Source organism: Centropristis striata, chromosome 13 (genome assembly GCF_030273125.1).
Source record: "Centropristis striata isolate RG_2023a ecotype Rhode Island chromosome 13, C.striata_1.0, whole genome shotgun sequence".
Taxonomy (NCBI): domain Eukaryota; kingdom Metazoa; phylum Chordata; class Actinopteri; order Perciformes; family Serranidae; genus Centropristis; species Centropristis striata.
In genome coordinates this window covers 7202308-7224773 of record NC_081529.1, presented here as the reverse complement: position 1 = coordinate 7224773, position 22466 = coordinate 7202308, and the positions used below count along the sequence as shown (strand labels likewise).

The following is a 22466-nucleotide window of genomic DNA, read 5'->3' as shown; positions in this document are numbered from 1 at the left end:
TGACTGGCTGGACGGTCAAGCCCCGCCCCCCAAGTAGTCCACCCCTTCCCTTAAAACTGGAGAAAGGAGAAATCCTGTTGTAAAGTGATGTCGGTGAGTGAAATACGTTGCTACAATAAATGCAATAAATGATGAAGCATTTTAGCCTAAGCGGAAGTCTCCATGTAAGTGAATGGGAGTCAAAGTTTTATTTCGTGATCCGATTGAATTGTGCCATGAGAAAAAAATATGACCTCTAGCTGTTTAAAACATCACGTTTAACGCCGAGTTGAGGTGTGTGTGTGTGTGTGTGTGTGTGCGCTGTATAACGTTATATCGAACGTCACAAAGTCTTATGAGGTAGCAAAATTAATAGAAAAAGTTATATTTTTGTAACGTTTGGGTATTTTGTCAGTTTAGTGGTCAGCATTCAGCATGTGTGATAATTTAGCTGTGTGTGTGTGTGTGTGTGTGTGTGTGTGTGTGCGTGCGTGCGTGTGTGTATGTAAGGTTATATCGAAAGTGACAAACGTGGCAAAGTCTTATGAGATAGCAAAAATAATAGAAAATTATCTAACGTTGAAATGTTGAATTAATTAACATGAATGTAAAATAATATCCATGCTAATAGGCCTTCTGTATCTTGAATCTAATGGTCAATTGTTCTTCTGTTTTTGTTCAGCATCACACCTATTTCCCGGCCAACGAGGAGCCAGTTTTTCCCTCAGCAGAGGCGTATGACTGTCCTTGTTGTCCCTTTTGGACAAGACAACATCACACTATAGTTTACCATCTCAGAAACCATTTAGATGCGGCAGTCCGCCATGGAGGTACGGTCACTCTTTATGTGGTCTACAGAAGCACATACTGTACTTGTGTGAGGCTGTCAATAACTCTAATGTAATAAATATTTTGTCTTGCAGAATACCGTATCTGCAAATGCAGCTTCAAATGCAGAGATGCTCACCATTTCCACTGCCTCACCTGTGACACAACCATCATAAGGAGAAATCATTTCATTGCTCACTTAAAAGTCTGTACTGTAAGATCTGTTCCCAAGAGGCAAAAAGCAGCCAGTGTTACCCAGAGCCCCGTAGCAGCCAGTGTTACCCAGAGCCCCGTAGCAGCCAGTGTTACCCAGAGCCCTGTAGCAGCCAGTGTTACCCAGAGCCCCGCAGCAGCCAGTGTTACCCAGAGCCCCGCAGCAGCCAGTGTTACCCAGAGCCCCGTAGTAGCCAGTGTTACTCAGAGCTCAGCCACTGTTACTCAGATCCCCGTAGCAGCCCCAGCCCCCGCTGCTCAGCCACAAATGCATGTGCATAGACAACAGCAGGTTAAGATTAAGTGTGTACACTGTGGCCTTACACTCAACAGATGCAATTTGAGGGTGCATATTAAGCGGAAACACTCTGGGAAAAAAGACATCACAGATGAAGCAGCCACCGTTACTGAGAGCCCCGTAGCAGCCACTGTTACTGAGAGCCCCGTAGCAGCCACTGTTACTGAGAGCCTCGTAGGAGCCACTATTACTGAGAGCCCCGTAGCAGCCACTGTTACTGAGAGCCTCGTAGGAGCCACTGTTACTGAGAGCCCCGTAGGAGCCACTATTACTGAGAGCCCCGTAGCAGCCACTGTTACTGAGAGCCTCGTAGGAGCCACTATTACTGAGAGCCCCGTAGCAGCCCCAGCCCCCGCTGCTCAGCCACAAATGCATGTGCATGGACAACAGCAGGTTAAGATCAAGTGTGTACACTGTGGCCTTAAACTCAACAGACGCAATTTGAGGGTGCATATTAAGCGGAAACACTCTGGGAAAAAAGACATCACTGCTGAACGCCATTTAAGCTGTCAGTGTATTGACCCCCAAAATGGTATTTTTGCTGTTAAAAAAACATTCACTGGTCCAATTCATGTCATCAAAAAAACATCTGGCACAAACCTACAAGTTAGGTGTGAAATGGACTTGTGCAAGGCCAATGCTGAGTTGGCTGAAAGAAGCAATTGTTTGGCATTTGAATGTGATCACCTGCGGTCACTCACGTACCACTTGGTGGTGGAGAGATGTACACTGAACATGTGAGAGGCCATTCAGAACAACCACCAGGATCATCCACTTCATAACATCTTTATGGATCAAGAAAAAAAGGCAGTGGTGGACATCTCCCCTTTCTTCACTGCAGGATGGATAATAATTGTACTTTTTTTTTTTTTTTTACAGGGAAATAGCTTGGTCTGAATCAATGCTGCACCCATATTATATATGTGTGTGTATTTTTTTATTTTTTTTGCCTGACCTACTGCTAACAGATTTCATAGTTTGATCTGAAGTGTGTTTATTGTTGCGAAATAATAGAAACATTTCTTTTGGTAATTATTTGCATTATTTGCTATCACTGGCTTTTTTCAATCATCTATCATTATGATATTCCATGAAAAGGGTTGCACTTTTTTACTTACTTAACCAGTCAACTGAGAACCACTGCCCTTGATTACCTGGACAAGTCCCAAAATACACTACACACAAACGGGCACATACGGTAACAAAGGCTATGACACATCAATACAGGACATGACGCTGTATAGGTGAGAAGTGGTTAAAAAAAGTTTTCCAAGGTATGTTTTTTAGACTGATGCAGACCTACATCATTGGAAGATAGGAAAATTATATAATGCTTTCTTTGATTGTTGTACAGTCTGCTGATTGATGATGCTTACATGATAATTTATGTAGCCTATAAAATAATCTCTCACTTCTCTGCATTTTGCTGTTCTCAGATTTCCGTTAATGACATAAACAATGACAAACCTATTTATTAATAGCAAAAACACAATATGTCACTGCAAATGACATTGCAAAGACAGTTTTTATGTGTTTTTGGGTATTAGCGTTGTTGTGTCACAGATCAATCTTCAGTCAAATAGTCGTTAAGTAAATGTACAGCAGAAGGGAAAAATCCTCCATCCAGGCGCTGTTTCTACCGAGTTTCCGAAATCCCGACTATCCCTGAACTAACCACAATGACGTAGTGCACTCTAGGCAGAGCTTGGCGTGTGACGTGCCTGTCATGGGCGGGGCTTGACCGTCCAGCCAGTCAAGCCCCGCCTCCCGCCGCACACGTTAGTATTGCAGCCGTTAGTACTTGCCTTCTGAGTGTGTTTGTAACCTTCATTCCCTGAATTTTGACTCTCAGGAAGAAATAGGCTCAAACGATTGAGTTTCAGCAATTTCAGGAAATAATTTAGCCTTCGCTAAAAAAAATTTTTAACTATATATTCATGATCTGTTTTTAAATATTTACAAATTCACTTGAAACTATGAGCTTGGGGCTGTGTACCTCGGACAGGCTGGGGAAGTGGTTGTGGTGTTTTTAATGGATTTATTAACAATAACAGAACTATATAATCCAATTATTTATTTAGTAATTGTGTTTTCCCATAAGCACTGGAATGCACCACACGGAAAGTTGAAGATGATGTAAAACCACATTGTAAAATTAACAACAACTGAATGTTTTCTGCAGTGATGGAGGAAGTCTACCGGTCTGTTGCTTATATGCTAAGTAAAAGTTGCAGCACTGCAATATGAAAATACACCATTACATAAAAGAAAAAAACTGAGTGTTTTACCATTATACATTGTCTTATTGGAATGTGTTATTACTGATTTATTAGCAGTAAAGTTTTACTGTTATACTAAGTTGAGGGGGTGGAGTCAATTTAAAATATTTTACATGTAGCGTTGCATCATTTGTTTTCAACCCTGCTTCATGCTCCTCTGATGTTTATCTGTATAATTTGCTATCTTTGTTTTATATAGCTATCTATGTGTTATATGAATGCCTCCATTGTATTATTGAGTATATGCTTTTCTCCAAAATGGGGTAGGCCTATGTTTTAAAATACTGTACATATTTTGTATCATTTTCAACATTATAACTTGGATGCATTTACATTTGTTTGAATGTTTATTAATGTACATGTTCAATTATTATTATTATAGTCGTATGTGTATCATGTTTTATATGTAAAATGAAATCGTTTAATTAAGTACCAGGCATACCTAAAGCTGTCAGATAAATATGGTGGAATAAAAGGTACAATACCCAATATATTATTGAGTATATGCTTTTCTCCACAATGGGGTAGGCCTATGTTTTAAAATACTGTACATATTTTGTATCATTTTCAACATTATAACTTGGATGCATTTACATTTGTTTGAATGTTTATTAATGTACATGTTCAGTTATTATTATTATAGTCGTATGTGTATCATGTTTTATATGTAAAATGAAATCGTTTAATTAAGTACCAGGCATACCTAAAGCTGTCAGATAAATATGGTGGAATAAAAGGTATAATATCCCCCCCTTGACTGTGATCGAAGATACTTTTTAAGTAGCATGAAAAGCAAATACTTTATTTCTACTCTTTGCTTCTGCCAGTTACACCACACGAGAAAGGACGAAACGTCTCTGCCTGGGAAGCAGCACTCAGGGCAGCAAATTCCCAGCGTTCTCAGACGGATACGGTTAGCAAACATGGAGGCACCGAGCTAACGAGGGTAACCGTCAACCGAAGAGCGGTCTAATAGTTGTATGAGAATATTTTAACGTCGGTAAGTCGCAGCAACACGCCACGTGTCTCCGTAAATATCAGCCGTTAGTTGACTATATACTTTGCTGACTGTTCCCTCGTGTCCACAGCGGGGCGACATGCTGTGACTGACCGGTGTCCTCCAGTTGCTGAAGCAGCGATGTTGCCCTCCACCAGCAGCCTGGTCCGGGCTGCTGTCAGACTGCTGCCCCGGAGGAGCTGCAGCCGAGGGCAGCCCGGTTAGTATTTTTACCCTTTGCTCTGTACTTTGTACTGTTAATATACTTGTACTTGAGAATTTCTACATTATGTTACTCTATACTCCACTAACGTTACATTTACGATTCCCCCCACTAACATTGACGTTATTCAATTCAGTTTATTTGCCAGAATCATGTCCAAAAGCCACGCAAGATGGGACAGATCAAAACAAGACAAGCAAACAAACAAGAAGAAAAACAAACCGTCACCCTGTTAAAATAATCGCCTAACTCATTTGTTCAAGTTTTGCCGGAAACACAAAAAAACTTCACCAAAAGTGTAACCTATGACATTTATTGTTCATTTCACTCAAAAAGGATGTAACAAAGGATGGCTATTGGCATAATAATAACACTGTGTGTAAATGATGTAACTTAAGTGAAATAAATTACTTAAGCAATTTTTTGGACTTAAGCGAGATATGGTAACACTTTATTTTGAAGGTGTCTACATAAGAGTCACACAAGCCTGTCAGAAACATGACATGACAAGTATCATGAGCATTAATGTTACTTTAAAGTGTCATTAATGTTCATGACACATCCCATGTCATGTTTATGACACGCTCATGTCACTCTTATGTAGACACCTTCAAAATAAAGTGTTACCATATCTTGCCTAAGTCACAAAGGCATGTTCAAAAAATTGCCTAAGTCACATTTTATTTTGACATGGCATAATAAATCCGCTTAAGTCACACACTTGACATAGGCCATTATCTTAAAGGGGTAAAATCACATGATCTGATCAACAGAGGATGTAGGAGATTTTACCATAGGTGGCCGGCGTCATGAGGAGATGATTTAGGCAAAAAAAAAAACAAGTTTGACAAAAAATGACTTAGGCGATTATTTTAACAGTGTGACGGAGTACAAGAATTAAAATACATACAGACATTTCAGCCAATGTACTCTCAGTCAGGATGTGTACCTGGAGCAGCTCACAAAGGTATTTGAGAGTGCCACCATAATACTGTTAGTGGACTCATCCAGACGTTGCATAAACTTAAACATCAAATTTCTTGAAAGTGCTTTCAGAGTGCTAACTCCTACAGATACAAACATCTGACTAGCACTCCCTCCTCTGGGAACCTTGAGTAAAATTCTCATTGCATCATTGTAAGCAACTTGTAGCTTCTGCTTCTTTTCTTCTTCTTTGTAAGAAGACCACAGATGGGCAGTATAGAGAGGTGTGCAGTAAGCTCTGAACACTTTAACTTCAGTAGAACAGCAGCTAAACTTACGTGCTATGGTGTTTGCCTGTGCATATAACTTACAACACTGTCTGTATATGTCATTATCATCATTCATATCATCTGCAATACAATGACCAAGGTATTAAATCTTTTTGCAGACCTCAAGACAATTATTGGATAGTTTGAACACATACATCACATTGGCAGCTGGTTTACAGTTGGTTAGCTAACTGTTTTTACATAAACACGATAACCTTGTAAAAATTCTGAATAAGGACTTTTACTAACTAGGCTATATTTAACCAATATTACTAATGTTCATTAACTTTAGTAAGATTTTTAATACAGGCCTTTTACTTGTGATGTATTACTTTAACTTTAAGTTTTATCTGGTACTTTTAATTTAGTAAAAATAAAAGAGTATGCATAATAGTTACATACTTTATATTTTTAGAGCTTATGAGTAATTTGCAACCTATTTAGATTAGATTTCTTTATTGTCATTGTTATAAAAACAACGAAAAACAGCTAAGCAGCTCCAATTTATTTCAACTATATTTTACCAGGAAGTCCTATTGAGATCAAAAATCTATTTTACAGGAGAAACCTGGCCAAGGTAACAGCCGTACAAAACTTACAACAGATTAAAAATCCAACATATACAACATGATATACAAAAAAAATCCTTTTAAAATACAACTGGCTTTCCTGCGGAGCCAGCCAGTGTATATGTCAGGGGGGGCTGGTAGTGTGGTCCCAATCACTCTTTCTGCCATCCTCTCCTGCTGCAGGTCCTTCCTGTCCTCTGCTCTGCAGCTGGGAAACCACACAGTACAGCAGTAGGTCAGGATTATCGCTCAATAGAAATTGATCAGTAGGGGTTGAGAAAGGTGAGCCTGCTTCAGTTTTCTGAGAAAGCTGAGTCTGTTGGGCCTTCCCCACCTGATGGTAGATGTTTCTACTCCAGGTTGTGTCAGCCGAGATATAGACTCCGAAGCAGTCCCTCCTCTCTACATCCTCCATGTATGCAGAGGGCAGAATGGAAACTACTCTGTTATGGGAGTCCTTGAAATGTTGTGTTACATAGTATAAAAGAGGAAAGGGAGAGGGCCTTCCAGCAACTGAGGATTAATCATCTGGCTAATATATGAAGCTTATGCTCTAACACTTATGAAGTGATGATCATTTTGTTTGGATCTATTTTTTTTATAGACGTGTATTTATTGAGTTTTAACAGTTTACAAAAATTACATTTTAATACATTTGACAAAGCGTCAAAGTCAAACTATAAATGAATCTACTCCCCCCACCCCAAAGGAAAAATAAATAGTTAAAGAAAAAAAATGACAGAACTAATAATAAACCAAAAAAAAAGTGAGTAACGCTGTTTGGATCTATTAATTGTCAAACATTTATGAGAACAATTTAAATGTCCTGGTCAAAAACATATTTCAGGTGACTGGTTGTTGAGGAACAACCAGTCATCTGTACTTTACTGCCATTTCTTGTCACTAATACACTTGCACCCAGTATTCTGTAAAACATAATTTGCCTGAAATGAAACAGAATGAAACAGAATTAACAAGTGAAGCAGCTGCATGCAGCATTGTAGGTGCCCAGTTCAGGAGTCTGTGTCCTTTGTGTTGTGTTGCTGTCTGTAGGATGTGTCCGGTGCCCGTGCAGAAACATTTCTGTGAAACCAGGAGGTTTTAAGCCAAAGACAGTTCCACCTCGGTACCTGGGCCAGCCCAGCCCCTTCTCTCATCCACACCTCATCAAACATGGCGAGTATTGTTTGCAGTGGACTGCTGAATCAGTGCAGTTCATTCATCACTCTACACTGCATGTGACATAATGAGAAAATATAAACAAATCAAGGCTACGTTTACACGAGGACGGTCTGAACAGAAGACGCAAAAGTGGCGTTGCGTCTTCACTTTTTATTCCTCGTTTAGACGAGCATTTTCGGGAGGAAATCTGCGTGCTTTTGCGGTGACGCAAAAGTGTGTGAAATTCGATTGTATGCATGCGAGGCGGCATCACTTAAAGCGATAAGAGCATCTTTGGACATGCAGAAGTTTTCACGCCACACATTTTCATCAGCTACTCCTTCCACAAAGTTCTCCACCATCCACTAGATCTCCCAGGTCTCGTTCACAGCCGTCTGGCTCGCCTCCGACGAATTGCTGCATCCAAAATGTGATAGAGGTAATTACAGATCCTTCTCTGTTCACTAACACTATCTCTACATATCCTGTACATTTGGTGGAAAGACTCCTGTAAGTTTATTAGAGCTGCCAGAGCAGCTTGAAGGTCCCACGCATGGAAATAATCCCACGTTTGTTTATTTTCCTGTACTGGGGCATGTATGTGACGTAAACACGTATGTGACGTAAACACGTATGTGACGTAAACACGTATGTGACATAAACATATACGTGACGTGAGCAGATCTGAGCAGAGTTTTGTGTCTTGTCAGTGTAGACGGACACGCTACGGCAGAGCGTATTTAACTTTTCCACTTTGGAAGGTGGTTTCAGATTTTTGCGTCTTTAAGCCCCAAAAACGCCGTCACCGTCTAAACGAAAGGCACTTCCGATAAAATATTTTGTCATTTTTACCCGCGAGCGTCTTCGTGTAAACAGGGCCCAAGTGGATAAACAGGAGTGCACAGTGTAAATGTAGGTGATGAGCTTTTGGTTGTGATCTCTTCTCCTCAGGTGAGGTGACCCCAGGCTTGACCCAGACAGAGTATGAGCTCCGCAGACACAGGCTGGCCTCACTTATCGAGGCCCAGTCAGAAAGACTGGGACCCTCTGCTTCCTCTAGCAACCATGTGGTCATTGTGTTGTCCCATCCGACCCGCTACATGACCAATGACATCCCTTATCCCTTCCACCAGAACCAGGTGCATGTTCGGACTCAAGTTTACTTTCTTTACTTCCAGTTTAAGCTTCTTTTGAAGTTAAGTGGGAATAGTAACAGCTTAGAACTACTTGTTTACATGAGGGAAGGGAAGTTAAATGTCTCTTACTTTGTAGTCTTACGTTTGGAATACTAATTTAAGCAAGACTTTTGTAAATGTTCCATAGGATTTCCTCTACCTCAGTGGCATCCTCGAGCCTGACAGTGCCTTGGTTCTTCATGGGAAAGGAAGACCAGAAGAGGCCATCTTGTTCGTCCCCCGCAGAGACCCAGGGAGAGAGCTGTGGGACGGGCCCCGGTCAGGGAAGGACGGGGCAGCTGCTTTGACTGGCATAGAGAGAGTTCATAGTATAGAAGAGCTGGGGCTTGTGCTAAAGAGCCTTAAAGGTGAGCATGTGAGGACGCATGATTTTATAATTGAACAAGATGTTTTGTTGCAATGGGATCATATTGTGATAAAAATGTATACCAAGATATCATGATACACAATTAAGTCATCTGAATTGATAATAACAGGAACACAGGAACAACAGAACATACGATGTGAAATATTTTAAGGACATGTCATTTTGAGACAAGATAAGATAGAACTTTATTAATTTCAAAGGAAATTCTGGTTCCAGATGGCTCCAAAGCCTCTAAAACAGTTACAAAAACAATCAAAATATAGGATAATATAAGAAAAGCAATGAACAAATAGGTAACAATAACAATATATAATATAAATTTAAAAATAATGATATAAAAATAAAATTATTGTGGTTTTGTTTTTATATCACACCTTTCATTATCTCTTGATTAGCTGAATGCGTTTAACACACTTTGCTCCAACAGGCATCATTCCAGTTGCTGGCGGTGGTCATACATCTGCAAATGTAACATGATGTTCATTTCCCGTTCCTTATCGATCCTTCCTTGTCACTGCCTAACTCGTCGCAATCAGCAACCTAATGGCAAATAACTTTGTATAGAGGTTTTTTTTTAAAAAGAACGAACGAAAGACAGAAGAAAGAGCTGACGTCTGACGTTTACTTATTAGACTAAATTTGCTATAACAATTTTCCCTCTTCCTTCAGGCACTACGTTGTGGTACGACAGTTCTCAGCCCGCCCACCCTCGGCTCCACCAGGCTCATGTGGCTCCTATGCTGGAGTCAGGTCCAATGCCACACACTCTCAGGCCCCTCATACACTCTCTAAGGGCCCTCAAGAGCTCAGCAGAGGTGGCACTCATGCAAGAAGCCGGTCACATCGCAGCACAGGTTGGTGTTTAAGTTAAATCCAATAGTTTATATTTACCAATAAATGCCTTAAATAGAGAAACATTTTCATTTCCTTGTATTTTTATGCAACAGTGTCTCTTTGTGCTTTTTAAGACATATGTCCAGTGTTGTCGCCTTAACTCAAATCCTTGTCTTTTCAGGCTTTTAAGAGGACAATGGCTCTGTCTCAAGGAGAAGTGGATGAAGCTGTGCTCTTTGCTAAGGTTAGCAGAAGTTTAACTGTTTGTTTTTCTTCATCATGATGGAATTACAATTGTTCTGCCTGTATAACAAAACTGTATTATGAAGTCTATCAAACTTGTATATATTTAATTTCCAGCTAGAAAAAGAAGAAGGTACTATGGTTTGTTTTTTATGGCTTTTATAGCCAAAACTGCAGTTCACTGACTGACCACATGAGGCTGGCTCTTAAAGGAAGTCAACCCTGCGTTATTATGGATCCCACTTCAGTTACAAACAAGTCACGCCCTGTGACGCTGGGATTGGTCAGCCATGTGCCTACGTCCTACCTCACACAGTGTCGTTTCACTGCATTGGGCCTTCTTCTTATTTATACAGTCCATGGTCTTCTTGTCACCTTTGGAAGAAGCTAGAAAACGCAACCGTAGCATTCGTAATAACTTGTTTATTAACTGTAATTAAACCTACACAAGACCTTGTTAAACAATAAAGTAACCCTAACCCTAAAGTAACCACCACCAGTTAGATGTCAGAATTGCTAACTAACCAAATGATCAACAACCTTTACAATTTTCCACCAATCCACACTAAATTGAACAAAACATTAGTTTCTCTGCCGCACAGTGTGGAGTCAAATCCGAAGTCCCAGGTTTGATAGCCCCATGAGACCCAACCTGAGTTAAGCTGCTAGCTGAGAAAACATCCCTCCATACACTTTTTAACATAAACGTTAAGCCAAAAGGATGTAAGACACGGCCCTGACCAATCGTGGCATCACAGGACGAGTCTTGTTTCGTAACTGCAGGGGAATGCAGGGATTCACATATCAAAACACCTTTACACAACTTTACAACAGAAATATACATGTTTACAGCCTTGAATGGGAGAAAAAAACAGGTTTGGTCTCTATAGCTAATATCCCTGTTCATGATAACTGTTGGGGGGTGAATTTTATGTTAATGCTTAAAAGTTATGCATAATTAGGGGCACTGGCACTTTGAGTGAAAGGCAGCTGCTGAATCAATGACAGCAAATATGAAGCTTTCACTGGGCTTTTGAAAAAGGAAAAACGTTAAATCTGTATTTATCCTCCAGTTTGATTTTGAAAACCGGATCCATGGCGCCAACTTCCTGGCCTATCCTCCTGTGGTTGCTGGAGGAAATCGAGCCAATACTCTGCACTACATAAACAACAACCAGATTATCAAGGTAAAGGAAGGTGTCAGTGTGCTCACAGATCTGTGCTGTCACATAAGATACAATTAACATTCACATTAAGCATTGTGAAAAGCGTTTCTTAATATAAAGTAGTGACTAAATAGCTTAACTCTTTCCCCCTTTTCTCTCCTCCATCAGGACGGTGAAATGGTGCTGCTTGATGGTGGATGTGAATACTTTGGTTACGTTAGTGATATCACTCGAACATGGCCAGTGAATGGAAAGTAAGCCTGACAGAATAACAGTTTTCTAATTTTAGACCTTCTTAGAAGGTACAACTGTTTGGACAAATATAATGATACCAACAAAAATAGCTGATAAGAGTTTAATTTAAGACCTGATATCTAGACATTTTCCATGGTTTTCTTGAAAATTATTTTGGTTATTATCAAGACAACCATGGAAAATGGCTAGATATCAGCTCTTAAATGAAACTCTTATCAGCTATTTTTGTTGTTATCATTATATTTGTCCAAAAAAATGTACCTTTAGTTGTACCAGGCACTAAAATGAACAAGAAGTTGAAGAAAAAGTGTGGTCTAATATTTTTTCCATGACTATGTTCAGGTTGTATTGTGGTTTGTTGGCTTTATGCATGTTTTACTGTTAGTTTTACTGTTAAGTATTATTCCAATGACTAACAGGAAACACACCATAACTGTGTGCTGCCTCCACCTCCTTCCTACCAGATTCAGCCCTGCCCAGGCTGAGCTGTATGAGGCCGTCCTGGAGGTCCAGCGCTCCTGTTTGTCCCTGTGCTCCCCGGGCGTCAGTCTGGACCACATCTACAGTACCATGCTGGCTCTGCTGGGACAACAGCTCAGGCGGCTAGGCATCCTCAAGTCCTGCACCAGTGATGCTGATGCAGTAAAGGTAATAATTTACAATGCATTCCGGCAGGTAGACGTTCCTTTGCTTTGTCCCATATAAGGAGCTGTTGGCTTTTGGAAAGCAAAGTTGCAGCAATGACAACATTTTTCAAGATGAGTTGCAAATTATTTACTAGATAAGACAGTTATGTTGCCCACATCCAAATATTTAGCTGCTTAAGTTAAGATTAATACAGAGTAATAAATCTGATGAATAAAGAAGCCCAAGTTCATATCTCACGTTATTAACTTACACTTCTGCTTACAGACACATGCACACAGATAGACAGACAGTATGTTGTTGTATTTTTATATTGCTAATGTAAAATGAAATTTTGCCTTGCTGTTTAATGTCAATTAACCACACCAGAGGGGGACTTATGATGGTATTAAATTTCAACATTTTTGCTTTATTTATATCCTCACCAGTCGTTTGCAGTCAGGAAATAGCCATAAGCTCCTTCGGCAAATGTAAATGATGAAATGACCTAATTACAGCCTCCATGAAACACAATATGTGTGTATAAACTTTCTGTAAAAGAGTCATTCCTTTCCTGCGGCGGTTCTTTTCAGGGAAATAAAACAAGCAAGCCAAACCAAAGCTGAATGTAAATTTACTTAAATGGTTTCTCTTAAAAAAAGAGAGAGGGAAAAAAACACCAAGTGGGGCCTGGAAAGCCTGAGGAGTCTTCCTCTTCTGGATTGGCTGGCTGATTGATGATGGGGTTCAAGACCTTGTTTAAACCTGGCATGAACAAACGTCCTGGGTGATCCACTCACAAGTGCTAGAAGTACGTCAGTTTACACCTGGCATTAAAATGCTTCTCCACATGTGTCTTGAGTGACCACTTATGATTGGCCTTCATTACCCACTGTAAATGTGAAAACAAGGAGAAAACACATGGTTAATAATAAAGATTGCAGGAATGTCTAGTAATATCCCACAAAGTCAGGAATTTGTTCATTTTATGAACTTAAACATATAAGGCTTTCATCTATCAGCAGTCCCTGGGGACCTCAGGGCCACAGACGGCTGGCTGAGGCTTTGTGAAGCCTGATGAGAGCAGAGAAGGTCTGATTGATGTATATATATTTGATAAGGGCTGCTTTATTATGCTACTCTTGCCTTTAGGCCAAAGAAAATACTGTTGTACAGACAGGGGTACATTAATGCACAGAAGTAGTGGTTACCACGTATAGAGAGCAGTGAGTAGGCATTCTTTCAGTGAGACCCAGGACACATTATTGTTAACACTGCTAAAAGAATGTGGCCAGATGCAGCTCAGATTTTTCACGATTTTGGACGGAGCGATTGGATCTCAATGCACATGAAGTGCATTCACACCTAAACTTTAAGGTGTCCCAGGACCCAGGAGATCACAGTTTTTAGCCCCCTTTCGTATTGTGATTTTGATGATGGTGTCAGTATGTAATTTGGTCACAGTGGTGACAAATCCAGTATTGGATGTGTTGGGTGTAATGCCAGGATTGTTCAGATCTTCATGGTCCACAGGGAATGAATCCTACTGATGTTGGTGATCCTCTGCTGCCATCAGCAGGTCCATGTTTTCATATATGTATCTTAACATCTACCCGAAGGATTAACACATTCCTGTTTGACAGATGATGAATCCTCTTTACTTTTGAGATCCATTGACTTTTCATCTGGCGCCACCATGAGGTTACAGACATACACCCATCAGGATAAATTGTAATGACTTTGGTGGTCCCTTAACTTTTTACAGTTGTCTGTTGTCAAGGCTCAGATCATATTAGCAAGATTAAAGGGATGATCAATGACTGTTTTTTCCTACGCTGATATTAATTTGAACTAATTTATTAGCAGAACTGAGATGTTACAAAAATAATAGTTTGTCATCTTTTAAATTTTAATTTTGGTTTATGACTGATTACCTGGTAGACTAACGAAATCCCCATCAGCCTCAACTGTGCTTTGTGTTAAGTGTTACATTACATTACATTACATTACATTACATGTCATTTAGCAGACGCTTTTGTCCAAAGCGACTTACAATAAGTGCATTCAACCTGATGGTACTAGACATAGACCATAGGAATCAAGTAAGTACATAACTTTAAGAGCTGACTGTCATCGCTAAAGGAGTGCTATATGTTAAGGAAGAAAAGAAGAGAAAAGAGTAAGAGCTTTTTTTTTTTTTTTTAAATCTATCTGTTAGGTGACCATGACTTAACCGAGGTATTGTTGGAAGAGATAGGTCTTCAGCCTGCGGCGGAAGATGTACAGGCTGTCTGAGGTCCTGATGTCGGTGGGGAGCTCGTTCCACCATTTGGGAGCCAAGACAGAGAAAAGTCTGGAGGAGGTTTTGAGGCGAGTTGACCCACGCAGGGTGGGAGTCGCCAGCTGTTTGGCTGATGCAGAGCGGAGAGGACGGGCAGGGGTGTAGAGTTTGACAAGGTCCTGGATGTAAGTAGGACCTGAACCGTTAGCAGCAGAGTACGCCAGAGCTAGAGTCTTGAAGCGTGTCCGCAGGTAGCCAGTGGAGGGAGCGGAGGAGGGGTGTTGTGTGTGAAAATTTGGGAAGATTGAAGACCAATCGAGCAGCTGCATTCTGGATGAGTTGTCGGATGGCTTTGGCAGTCAGGCCTGCCATGAGGGAGTTGCAGTAGTCCAGGCATGGTGACCTGTTAAACTAAACTAGACTATTCCTGTAAACATCAACATGTTGGCATTTTTATTGTGAGCATGTTTTGCATTGCTGTGAACCATTTACTTAACCTCATCCCTCAGAACACGTGTTAACAGAGAGGTGAGTGTGGTTAAGACACATTGGTTGACAAATTAAACTATAGTCAGTATCTCTGAAGTCCACTACAAACATTGGTTTGATTTTACACGTGTGAAGCATCCAAATGTTTTGCGCACACCTGCATTGGAAGACGTGCTTCCTAATAAGACGAGAATAAGACAGAATAAAGGAAAGTGCAAATGATCTCATATAGAGGATTCAATAAAATTAAAGTTATTGGAATTTATGTTCACCTCTAATTCTGTTGTTTAGATGCCCCTGGATTCAGTGGTGCTCTGTTAGTGCAGGTAGAATATGATCTCATGGGAATCATTCACCACAGTGGCACCTGAATATCATGTCTTTAATGTTAAGCACCACGCTGTGGCTACAAGACAACATCAAACGCCGTTGTACAACGTTTTAAAGCATTCATTTTTGCTTATACTCATCCAGGCTGCAAGGCGGTTCTGTCCGCACCACGTTGGCCATTACCTGGGCATGGACGTCCACGACACTCCTGAGTTGTCCCGCTCACAACCTCTGCAGCCAGGAATGGCCATCACTATAGAGCCAGGTACAGACGAACTAGCCTTTTGAATACTATTTACTCTTTAGATTTGCTTCTTTATGTACAGCCGTGACTGGGTAAATCTAGAATCTTGATGAAATCAAGATTAAAAAATCCAAACTGCGGCACAACAATTAACACCATCTTCCACTTCCAGTTACTTTCATAAACTTTCTACTTTCCTCCTCCTATTGTCCCAGGGTTGTACATCTGCGAGGACAATGACCACGTGCCCGAGCGTTTCCGTGGCCTGGGCATCAGGATTGAGGATGATGTGGTGATCCAAGACAAGGGAGGCCCTCTGATTCTGTCCGCTGGTGCACCAAAGACCATCGCTGATGTAGAGAAGGCCTGTGCCCAGAGATAGGACAGAGAGAGGCAAGACAAGTGACCAAGAAAGCCACGGCATCCATGATGGGCGGTGTTTGGCTGTGTTTTTTCAACCGTCTACATGGTGGTGACATCATCAGGCTCAGGGCCCAGGTACACGAGAGGTGGGAGCACACTGCAAGACTCTGGTTTCAGTCTCGGCAAGGCCTCAAAAATGTAGAAATCTTGTGTGGAGGATCATTGTATTCTACCTAAATGTTTGAAGAAATCTGTTCCATGTTTGTAGTCCTCAATGGTGAATGAGTATGAAGAGTGGCTGCAGCAAAACCACATGGAGACCAATCTTGATCCTGTACAATACATCCATCTAGTGTTGTGTTGGTGCTATCAGCAGGTAAAATCCGACGCTGAACTATAAATAAAAACCAAGGGACAACAGTTAACCTCTTGCAACAAGACCCAGTGTTTCGATCCGACAACCATGGAAGCATTTTTATTCTTAAAACCTTTTCTCTCCACACCGTGTTTATCAGAAATGCCATAATGCCACATCAGATATAAGTGTTTATTTGTTGTCTTACTAAAAAAAAAAAGGCCACATACATACAATACCAGTCAAAAGTTTGGACACACCTTCTAAATCAGTGTTGTTTTTTTAATTATATTTTCTTCATTGTAGATTAATATTATAGACATCAAAACTATGATGGAACACGTGGAATTATGTAGTAAACAAGAAAGGGTTAAACAAACTAGAATATGTTTTGTATTTTTGTTTATTCAGAGTAGCCACCTTTTGCTTTGATGTTCATAAAAAACATGTTAAGAAGGCAAGAAATTCCACAAATTAACTCTTGACAAGGTTCACCTGTTAACTGAAAACCATCCAGGTGAACAGCTCATGAATCTGACAGAGAGAATAGAAACAGAAGTGTGCAAAGCTGTCATCAAAGCAAAAGGTGGCTACTTCGAAAATCTAAAATCTATATCATATTCTGGTTTGTTTAACACTTTTTTTACTACAGAATTCCAGTTGTGTTCTTTTATAGTTTGATGTCTTCAGTATTGACAATTTTGAAAATAATAATAAAAAGAAACATTGAATGAGAAGGTGTGTCCAACTTTTGACTGTACTGTACATTCATTTGTATTTTACACACACACATTGTTCTTTCCTGGCTTCTGCTACAGTACAAAATACCACATTAACATCACGCACCATGTAAATGCAAACAAGTGATGAATAAAGCTGAACTTGTCTTTACCAGCTGCTCCTGATCAACCTGGAATAATGGTAATAATTACACCAATACACTGAAATGGCTGAAAAATATCGCTGAAAATAGTTTGTGATTTTTGTGTGTTGTTCATTCAGAAGAGAGAAATGTGGACTTTGTTGATATGTATTAAAATTATCATTATCATTATCGCATTTTTAATTGGAAATGCCTTTCATTTCCTTCTGCTCACAAATCAAAAATACATGTTTTTTAAATGTTATTTCACTTGTAGTACTATTTATCAGTCTAGATGGTTTTGATGTGAGTTTCCAAGTGTTGGAAATGTAGAAAAGATTAAATAAATGTGCTAAGGCAATTAAGAAAAATAAATTCTGCTACCAGCAGCGTAGTAAGTCTTCAGACCATTCACTGAAATAAAAATAATAATACCAAAAATATTCCATCACCAATAAAAGTCCCAAAATCAAAATTTGACTCAAGTATCAAATATAAAACATTAATGGATTTTTTATATTGATGCATTGAGAGATCAGATGTTTTAAATGGATAAAACCATAATCTCCAAAGTAACTAGTAGCTATAGCTGTTAGATAAAAAGTATAATATAAAAATGTATTGGAGCTTTTAACTTCATAAAGATTATAAAGGATCTGAATACTTCTTCCACCACATTTGAGTAACTGTAGTGAGCAGTGGTAGAATGTAATTCATCTCATTACATTCACTCAAGTACTGTATTTAAGTACAATTTTGAAGTACTCTACTTGAGTATTTCCATTAATGTAACTTTATACTTCTTCTCCACTACATTTTGGAGCCAAATATTGTACTTTTTCCTCCTTTACATTCATCTGCCTGCTTTAATTACTTTTGAGGTCAAGATTTAAAATGATAATGCATTTCTATAAATCAAAGCACATTACTATGTTAAGTGGTTAAAATTAACAGTAAAACACTGCTTACATAAATGCATCTATAGTAATATATTTGGAATATATATATATCAATCGGAGTCGGGCCATTCTGCATAACAGATACTTTTACTTTTGATACTTTAAGTACATTTTGATGCTGATACTTTTGTACTTTTACTTAAAGGATTTTTATGCAGGACTTTTACTTGTAGTGGAGTAATTTCACAGTGTGGTATTATCAGTGGTGGAAGAAGCATTCAGATCCCTTACTTAAGTAAAAGTACTAATATCACACTGAAATTACTCCACTACAAGTAAAAGCCCTGCATTCAAAACGTAGTGAAGTAAAAGTATCAGCATCAAAATGTACTTAAAGTATCAAAAGTAAAAATACTTGTTTTTCAGAATGGCCCCACTCAGATTGTTATATTTATTATAAATATATTATTACATTATTTGTATTGATGTATTTATGTAAACAGGGTTTACTTCTCAAAGTAGGGCTCATTTACACTACTTAATATACTGTTATGAGGTTTAATTTAAAAAATGTCTGATCACTTTAAATGTATCATGTTTTTATGTTCAATCTTGACCTGAAAAGTAACTAAAGCTGTCAGCTAAATGTAGAGGAGTAAAAAGTACAATAATTACCTCTAAATGTAGTGAAGTAGAAGTGTAATGTTACATAAAATGAAAATACTCAAGTACAAGTACCTCAAAATTGTACTTAAGTACAGTCCTTGAGTAAACCTACTTAGTTACTTTTCACCACTGGGTATTAGTACTTTTACCACAGTACTCTGATTACTTCCCGCCGCTGATGGACAGGCTGTTGTTGCTGTTTGACAGAGGAAGATGCACGCGGAGCGCCACTGTCCCCTACAGATTGATATCTGCGACTGCCGACTGAGCACGGAACCGAATTCCGGACAATCCCGAACACCTACGAAGACAAGCCCCCCTCTTCTTCCCTCCCTCCTCCCCTTCACGCCTAATGTTGCTGTACCTCCAACCCTCCCCCCGTATCAGAGGAGTAGAAACAACAAGCCGCCATTTTGTTTGTGCGGACAGACCGTCAGAAACAGGAGGAGATAACCGAGAGAAGGAGCGACTCCGCCAACCGACGGCAGCCACTCCGGGAACCACCGGGTGAAGAAAGAGTGGCGAAATCCTGTCCGTGTTATCAGGGGAGAGAAAGCATCACCAAAAAAAGATAAGACGTCAGTGGAGGGAAAACCGAGTCGGCGATATATATGTATGCATGAGAAGGAAATACTCCGACAAATCCAAGGAAGGGGGTGTTTTGCGGAGCGGAGACAGAGAGGAGAGGCGGAAGAGGGCTATATATTATCGTAACGAGGAAAAACCTGCGAAAAAGGGAAAACATCAACATGAAAATTCATTATGTGTCCGTCGCGGAGGAAGGAAAGAGTCCGCATAGACAATTATATAAATAAATTGCTGCCGGGCAGAAGGGAGAGGTGGAAAGAAAGACGGGTTTAAAGAGAAGGGAAAATTGCCAGGATCAACACGAAGGGGGGCATTCTCCATCACAAAGAGTCAATGAGAGGATTTTGTCAGCCCAAAATATTTTAGGGGGGTGTCAACATTAGTGTGCCGATTTGAAGCTTTCCGCTTCCGAAATAGCCATAATTTCTTAACGACCCGCCGTCATTTTTTTAAATCACATTTTCGCCTGTCGCCCTAGCTGTGCTCTGTTTTTTTTTTTTTTTGCCTAACATCTTTTTTTCCTCCTCACTTGCACGACCAATACATCCTTAAAGCAGTGATTGACATATTTTTTTGGATTATTTATCATTTTTTTGCATTATCTGAGATTTCAAGTGCTCAAACCAAGCGAAATCCGGAGGAGGAACCTCTTGTGGAGCACGAGATAAGTAACCCCACAGATCGTCCTCTGCAAAATAAAACTAATTGGATCAATCTGACTGCCTGCTGATTGGCAATTAGCGCTGTGATTGCCCTCAAGAACTATACTGTCAAAGAAATATAGTCTGCATCAGAATCGATTGCAAAGGAGCAGAGATTTTTTTGACAAGATTTTTCTATTTTCAACCTTTGCCAATCCTGCTGACTGCAATAGGCACACTCGCGTAAACGGGTTGCAACAACCAAATGTGCAATACGAGTCAGTTAGTTTCTGACCCAGTGCCTTGCATGGTCAAACACTAAGTGCACATTCTAGTCAGCATGCACATGCAAAAGAAAAGTCATGCTTGGATATATACATCCGCAATATATTTTCCTTTTATCTGAGTAACTGCAGGTGTGTGACTAGTGTTTTCATCTTTCTGCAGAACTGTTAAACTATTTATTCAGTTGCTGTTAAGCCAATGCAAGTTTTTTTTTTCTCAGTATTGCACACGAGAGCCTCCCACTTACGCTTTAATTGTATTTGAGGACTACTGCTGGTGGTCTCAACACACCGGTTGACTGCCTTTAGGGTCTGGAAACGTAAAGGAATCGGTGGCATTGACAGCAGTTGGATGTGTGGTGGTCAGGTGAGAGAAATGGTAAATGTAACCGAGGATCTCATAACTGTTGCATGAGAGGACGGCCTGCAGAAGTTAACACTCCTGGTTTGTGCTTTTTTGGATCATAATTATCATTTCCGTGCCCCGACCGAGACTCTTTCCACTGGAGCGTTTCAGACCTGAAATACAGGATTTCTCCGCCGACTATGGCGGACAGGACTGAGTGCAGCACGGAAGACGGATCTTGGGACAATTTTTGTGTCGCAGAAGAGGCTACATGAGGTTGTCAGAGGGCCGCACGCTTGCCTTTTTTGCCGACTCCACCTTCCCACCTCCTCCTGTTCAAATCTGTGAAGAAACACAATCTCCGACAGGGGAGGGGGACTGATATCTGCAGAGAGGAATAAACCGAGAGGGAGAACTGTGAGGGAAAAGAGTTCAACATTGCTCTCTTCTCCCCTACCGTCCCCCAAGCGGTGGGGGAAAGATCAGAAGCATTTCTTAAAGGGATAAGGAGACGCAAATAAAGGAAATACGTTTGCCCTCCGTGGATCTACAGCATTTTTTTTAATTCGTCAAAAATATGGCCGATAATGTCCTGGACTCCGGCCCGCCTTCAGCCAAGAGGCCCAAGCTGTCCTCTCCAGCTCTCTCGGTGTCTGCCAGTGATGGAAATGGTAAATATATTGCATGCGTTACTAAGCTGGAAATAAAACTATAAACTAGCTTCGACTGTTGGTGCAGTAATTGCTGGTCAGTGGTGGTACAGAGTCTCTGTAGAGTTGCACAACAACTTAGTTGGTCTGACACAGAGCTACTCCATAACTAATGATTTTAATCAGGAATTTATATGGAGCTTGATTTAAAAAAGCATGTCTGAGATTTTGTTTTGCTAAAGAATAAAATGTGATGTAGTGCTGGCGGCAGGAGCAACTTTCCTGCAGGGATGTTTTGATGCGTTAGCCTCAACAGGCTAACTAGCTACCAACTATAAGATCCACCTCCAAACAATGGAAGAGTCGAGTCACCCCAGTTTGCTTCAAGTTATCTTTCTTCTTTAAAAGTTAATTAAATGGAAGGGCGAGAACACATACACGTTAAACAACATGCTCCACACACACTCTGTAATTATTGAGGCAAAGTAGTGTTTGTGAAGCAGCTTTAAGGGAAAGTAACGGTACCCGAGGCAGCTAGCTAGCTAGCTAGGCAGATAACCACCGGAGCAGCTCAGCTGAGCTCGGAAGCTGGCTAGCAAAGAAAAAAAGCCATTGTTAACTATTTAAACCTTACTGGGCACAAGAGAATACTTTTCTGTGGCTACTAACATTTACTAAAGTTGCACTTAAACGTTTAGGGTTATGAATTTGGTGTGCTTCACGTGTTGTTAGCATACACTCCTGTTTGTAGTCAACTATTGTCGTATCCCAGCTAGCTATTGTTCGACACTTCATTAAAGTTGCGCACAGCGTTGTTGCCCAGCCGAACATGTAGTTGTGTGTAAATGTGGTTTGTCTATAAGCGTTTAAATGAAAGGCCAAAACCAGCCGCACTATATGAAACGTCTTCTTTCATGTCTTTTGTTCAAAGGCTTTTATAGTTTCTCAATTGTAGTACCGACGGAGCCCATTCTTGTTCACCC

General features: G+C 40.2%; 3 protein-coding genes across 4 annotated transcripts in view; all 3 read left to right on the top strand.

Moving 5' to 3' along the window:
- The first annotated feature begins 43 nt into the window (after positions 1-43).
- Positions 44-4345, top strand: LOC131982813 (uncharacterized). The gene is made up of 3 exons (XM_059347434.1): positions 44-93; positions 662-809; positions 903-4345. Exons 1-3 carry the CDS (start codon positions 88-90, stop codon positions 2057-2059), a joined length of 1311 nt encoding a protein of 436 aa, XP_059203417.1. The 5' UTR covers positions 44-87; the 3' UTR covers positions 2060-4345.
- Positions 4346-4482: 137 nt separating this feature from the next.
- Positions 4483-17494, top strand: xpnpep3 (X-prolyl aminopeptidase 3, mitochondrial). Its single transcript, XM_059349033.1, has 12 exons — positions 4483-4597; positions 4686-4814; positions 7693-7815; positions 8752-8939; positions 9124-9343; positions 10033-10217; positions 10379-10441; positions 11514-11627; positions 11775-11860; positions 12326-12509; positions 15730-15850; positions 16045-17494. Exons 2-12 carry the CDS (start codon positions 4736-4738, stop codon positions 16209-16211), a joined length of 1530 nt encoding a protein of 509 aa, XP_059205016.1. The 5' UTR covers positions 4483-4597; positions 4686-4735; the 3' UTR covers positions 16212-17494.
- A 1866-nt stretch (positions 17495-19360) lies between these two features.
- The window catches only part of ep300b (E1A binding protein p300 b), a 38624-nt gene continuing 35518 nt past the window's right edge, over positions 19361-22466 (top strand). For both annotated transcript variants that reach the window (XM_059347477.1, XM_059347476.1), the window contains exon 1: positions 19361-21504. In XM_059347477.1, the coding sequence (XP_059203460.1) occupies positions 21411-21504 (94 nt within the window). In that variant the 5' untranslated portion in view covers positions 19361-21410. The remainder of the gene's footprint in view (positions 21505-22466) is intronic.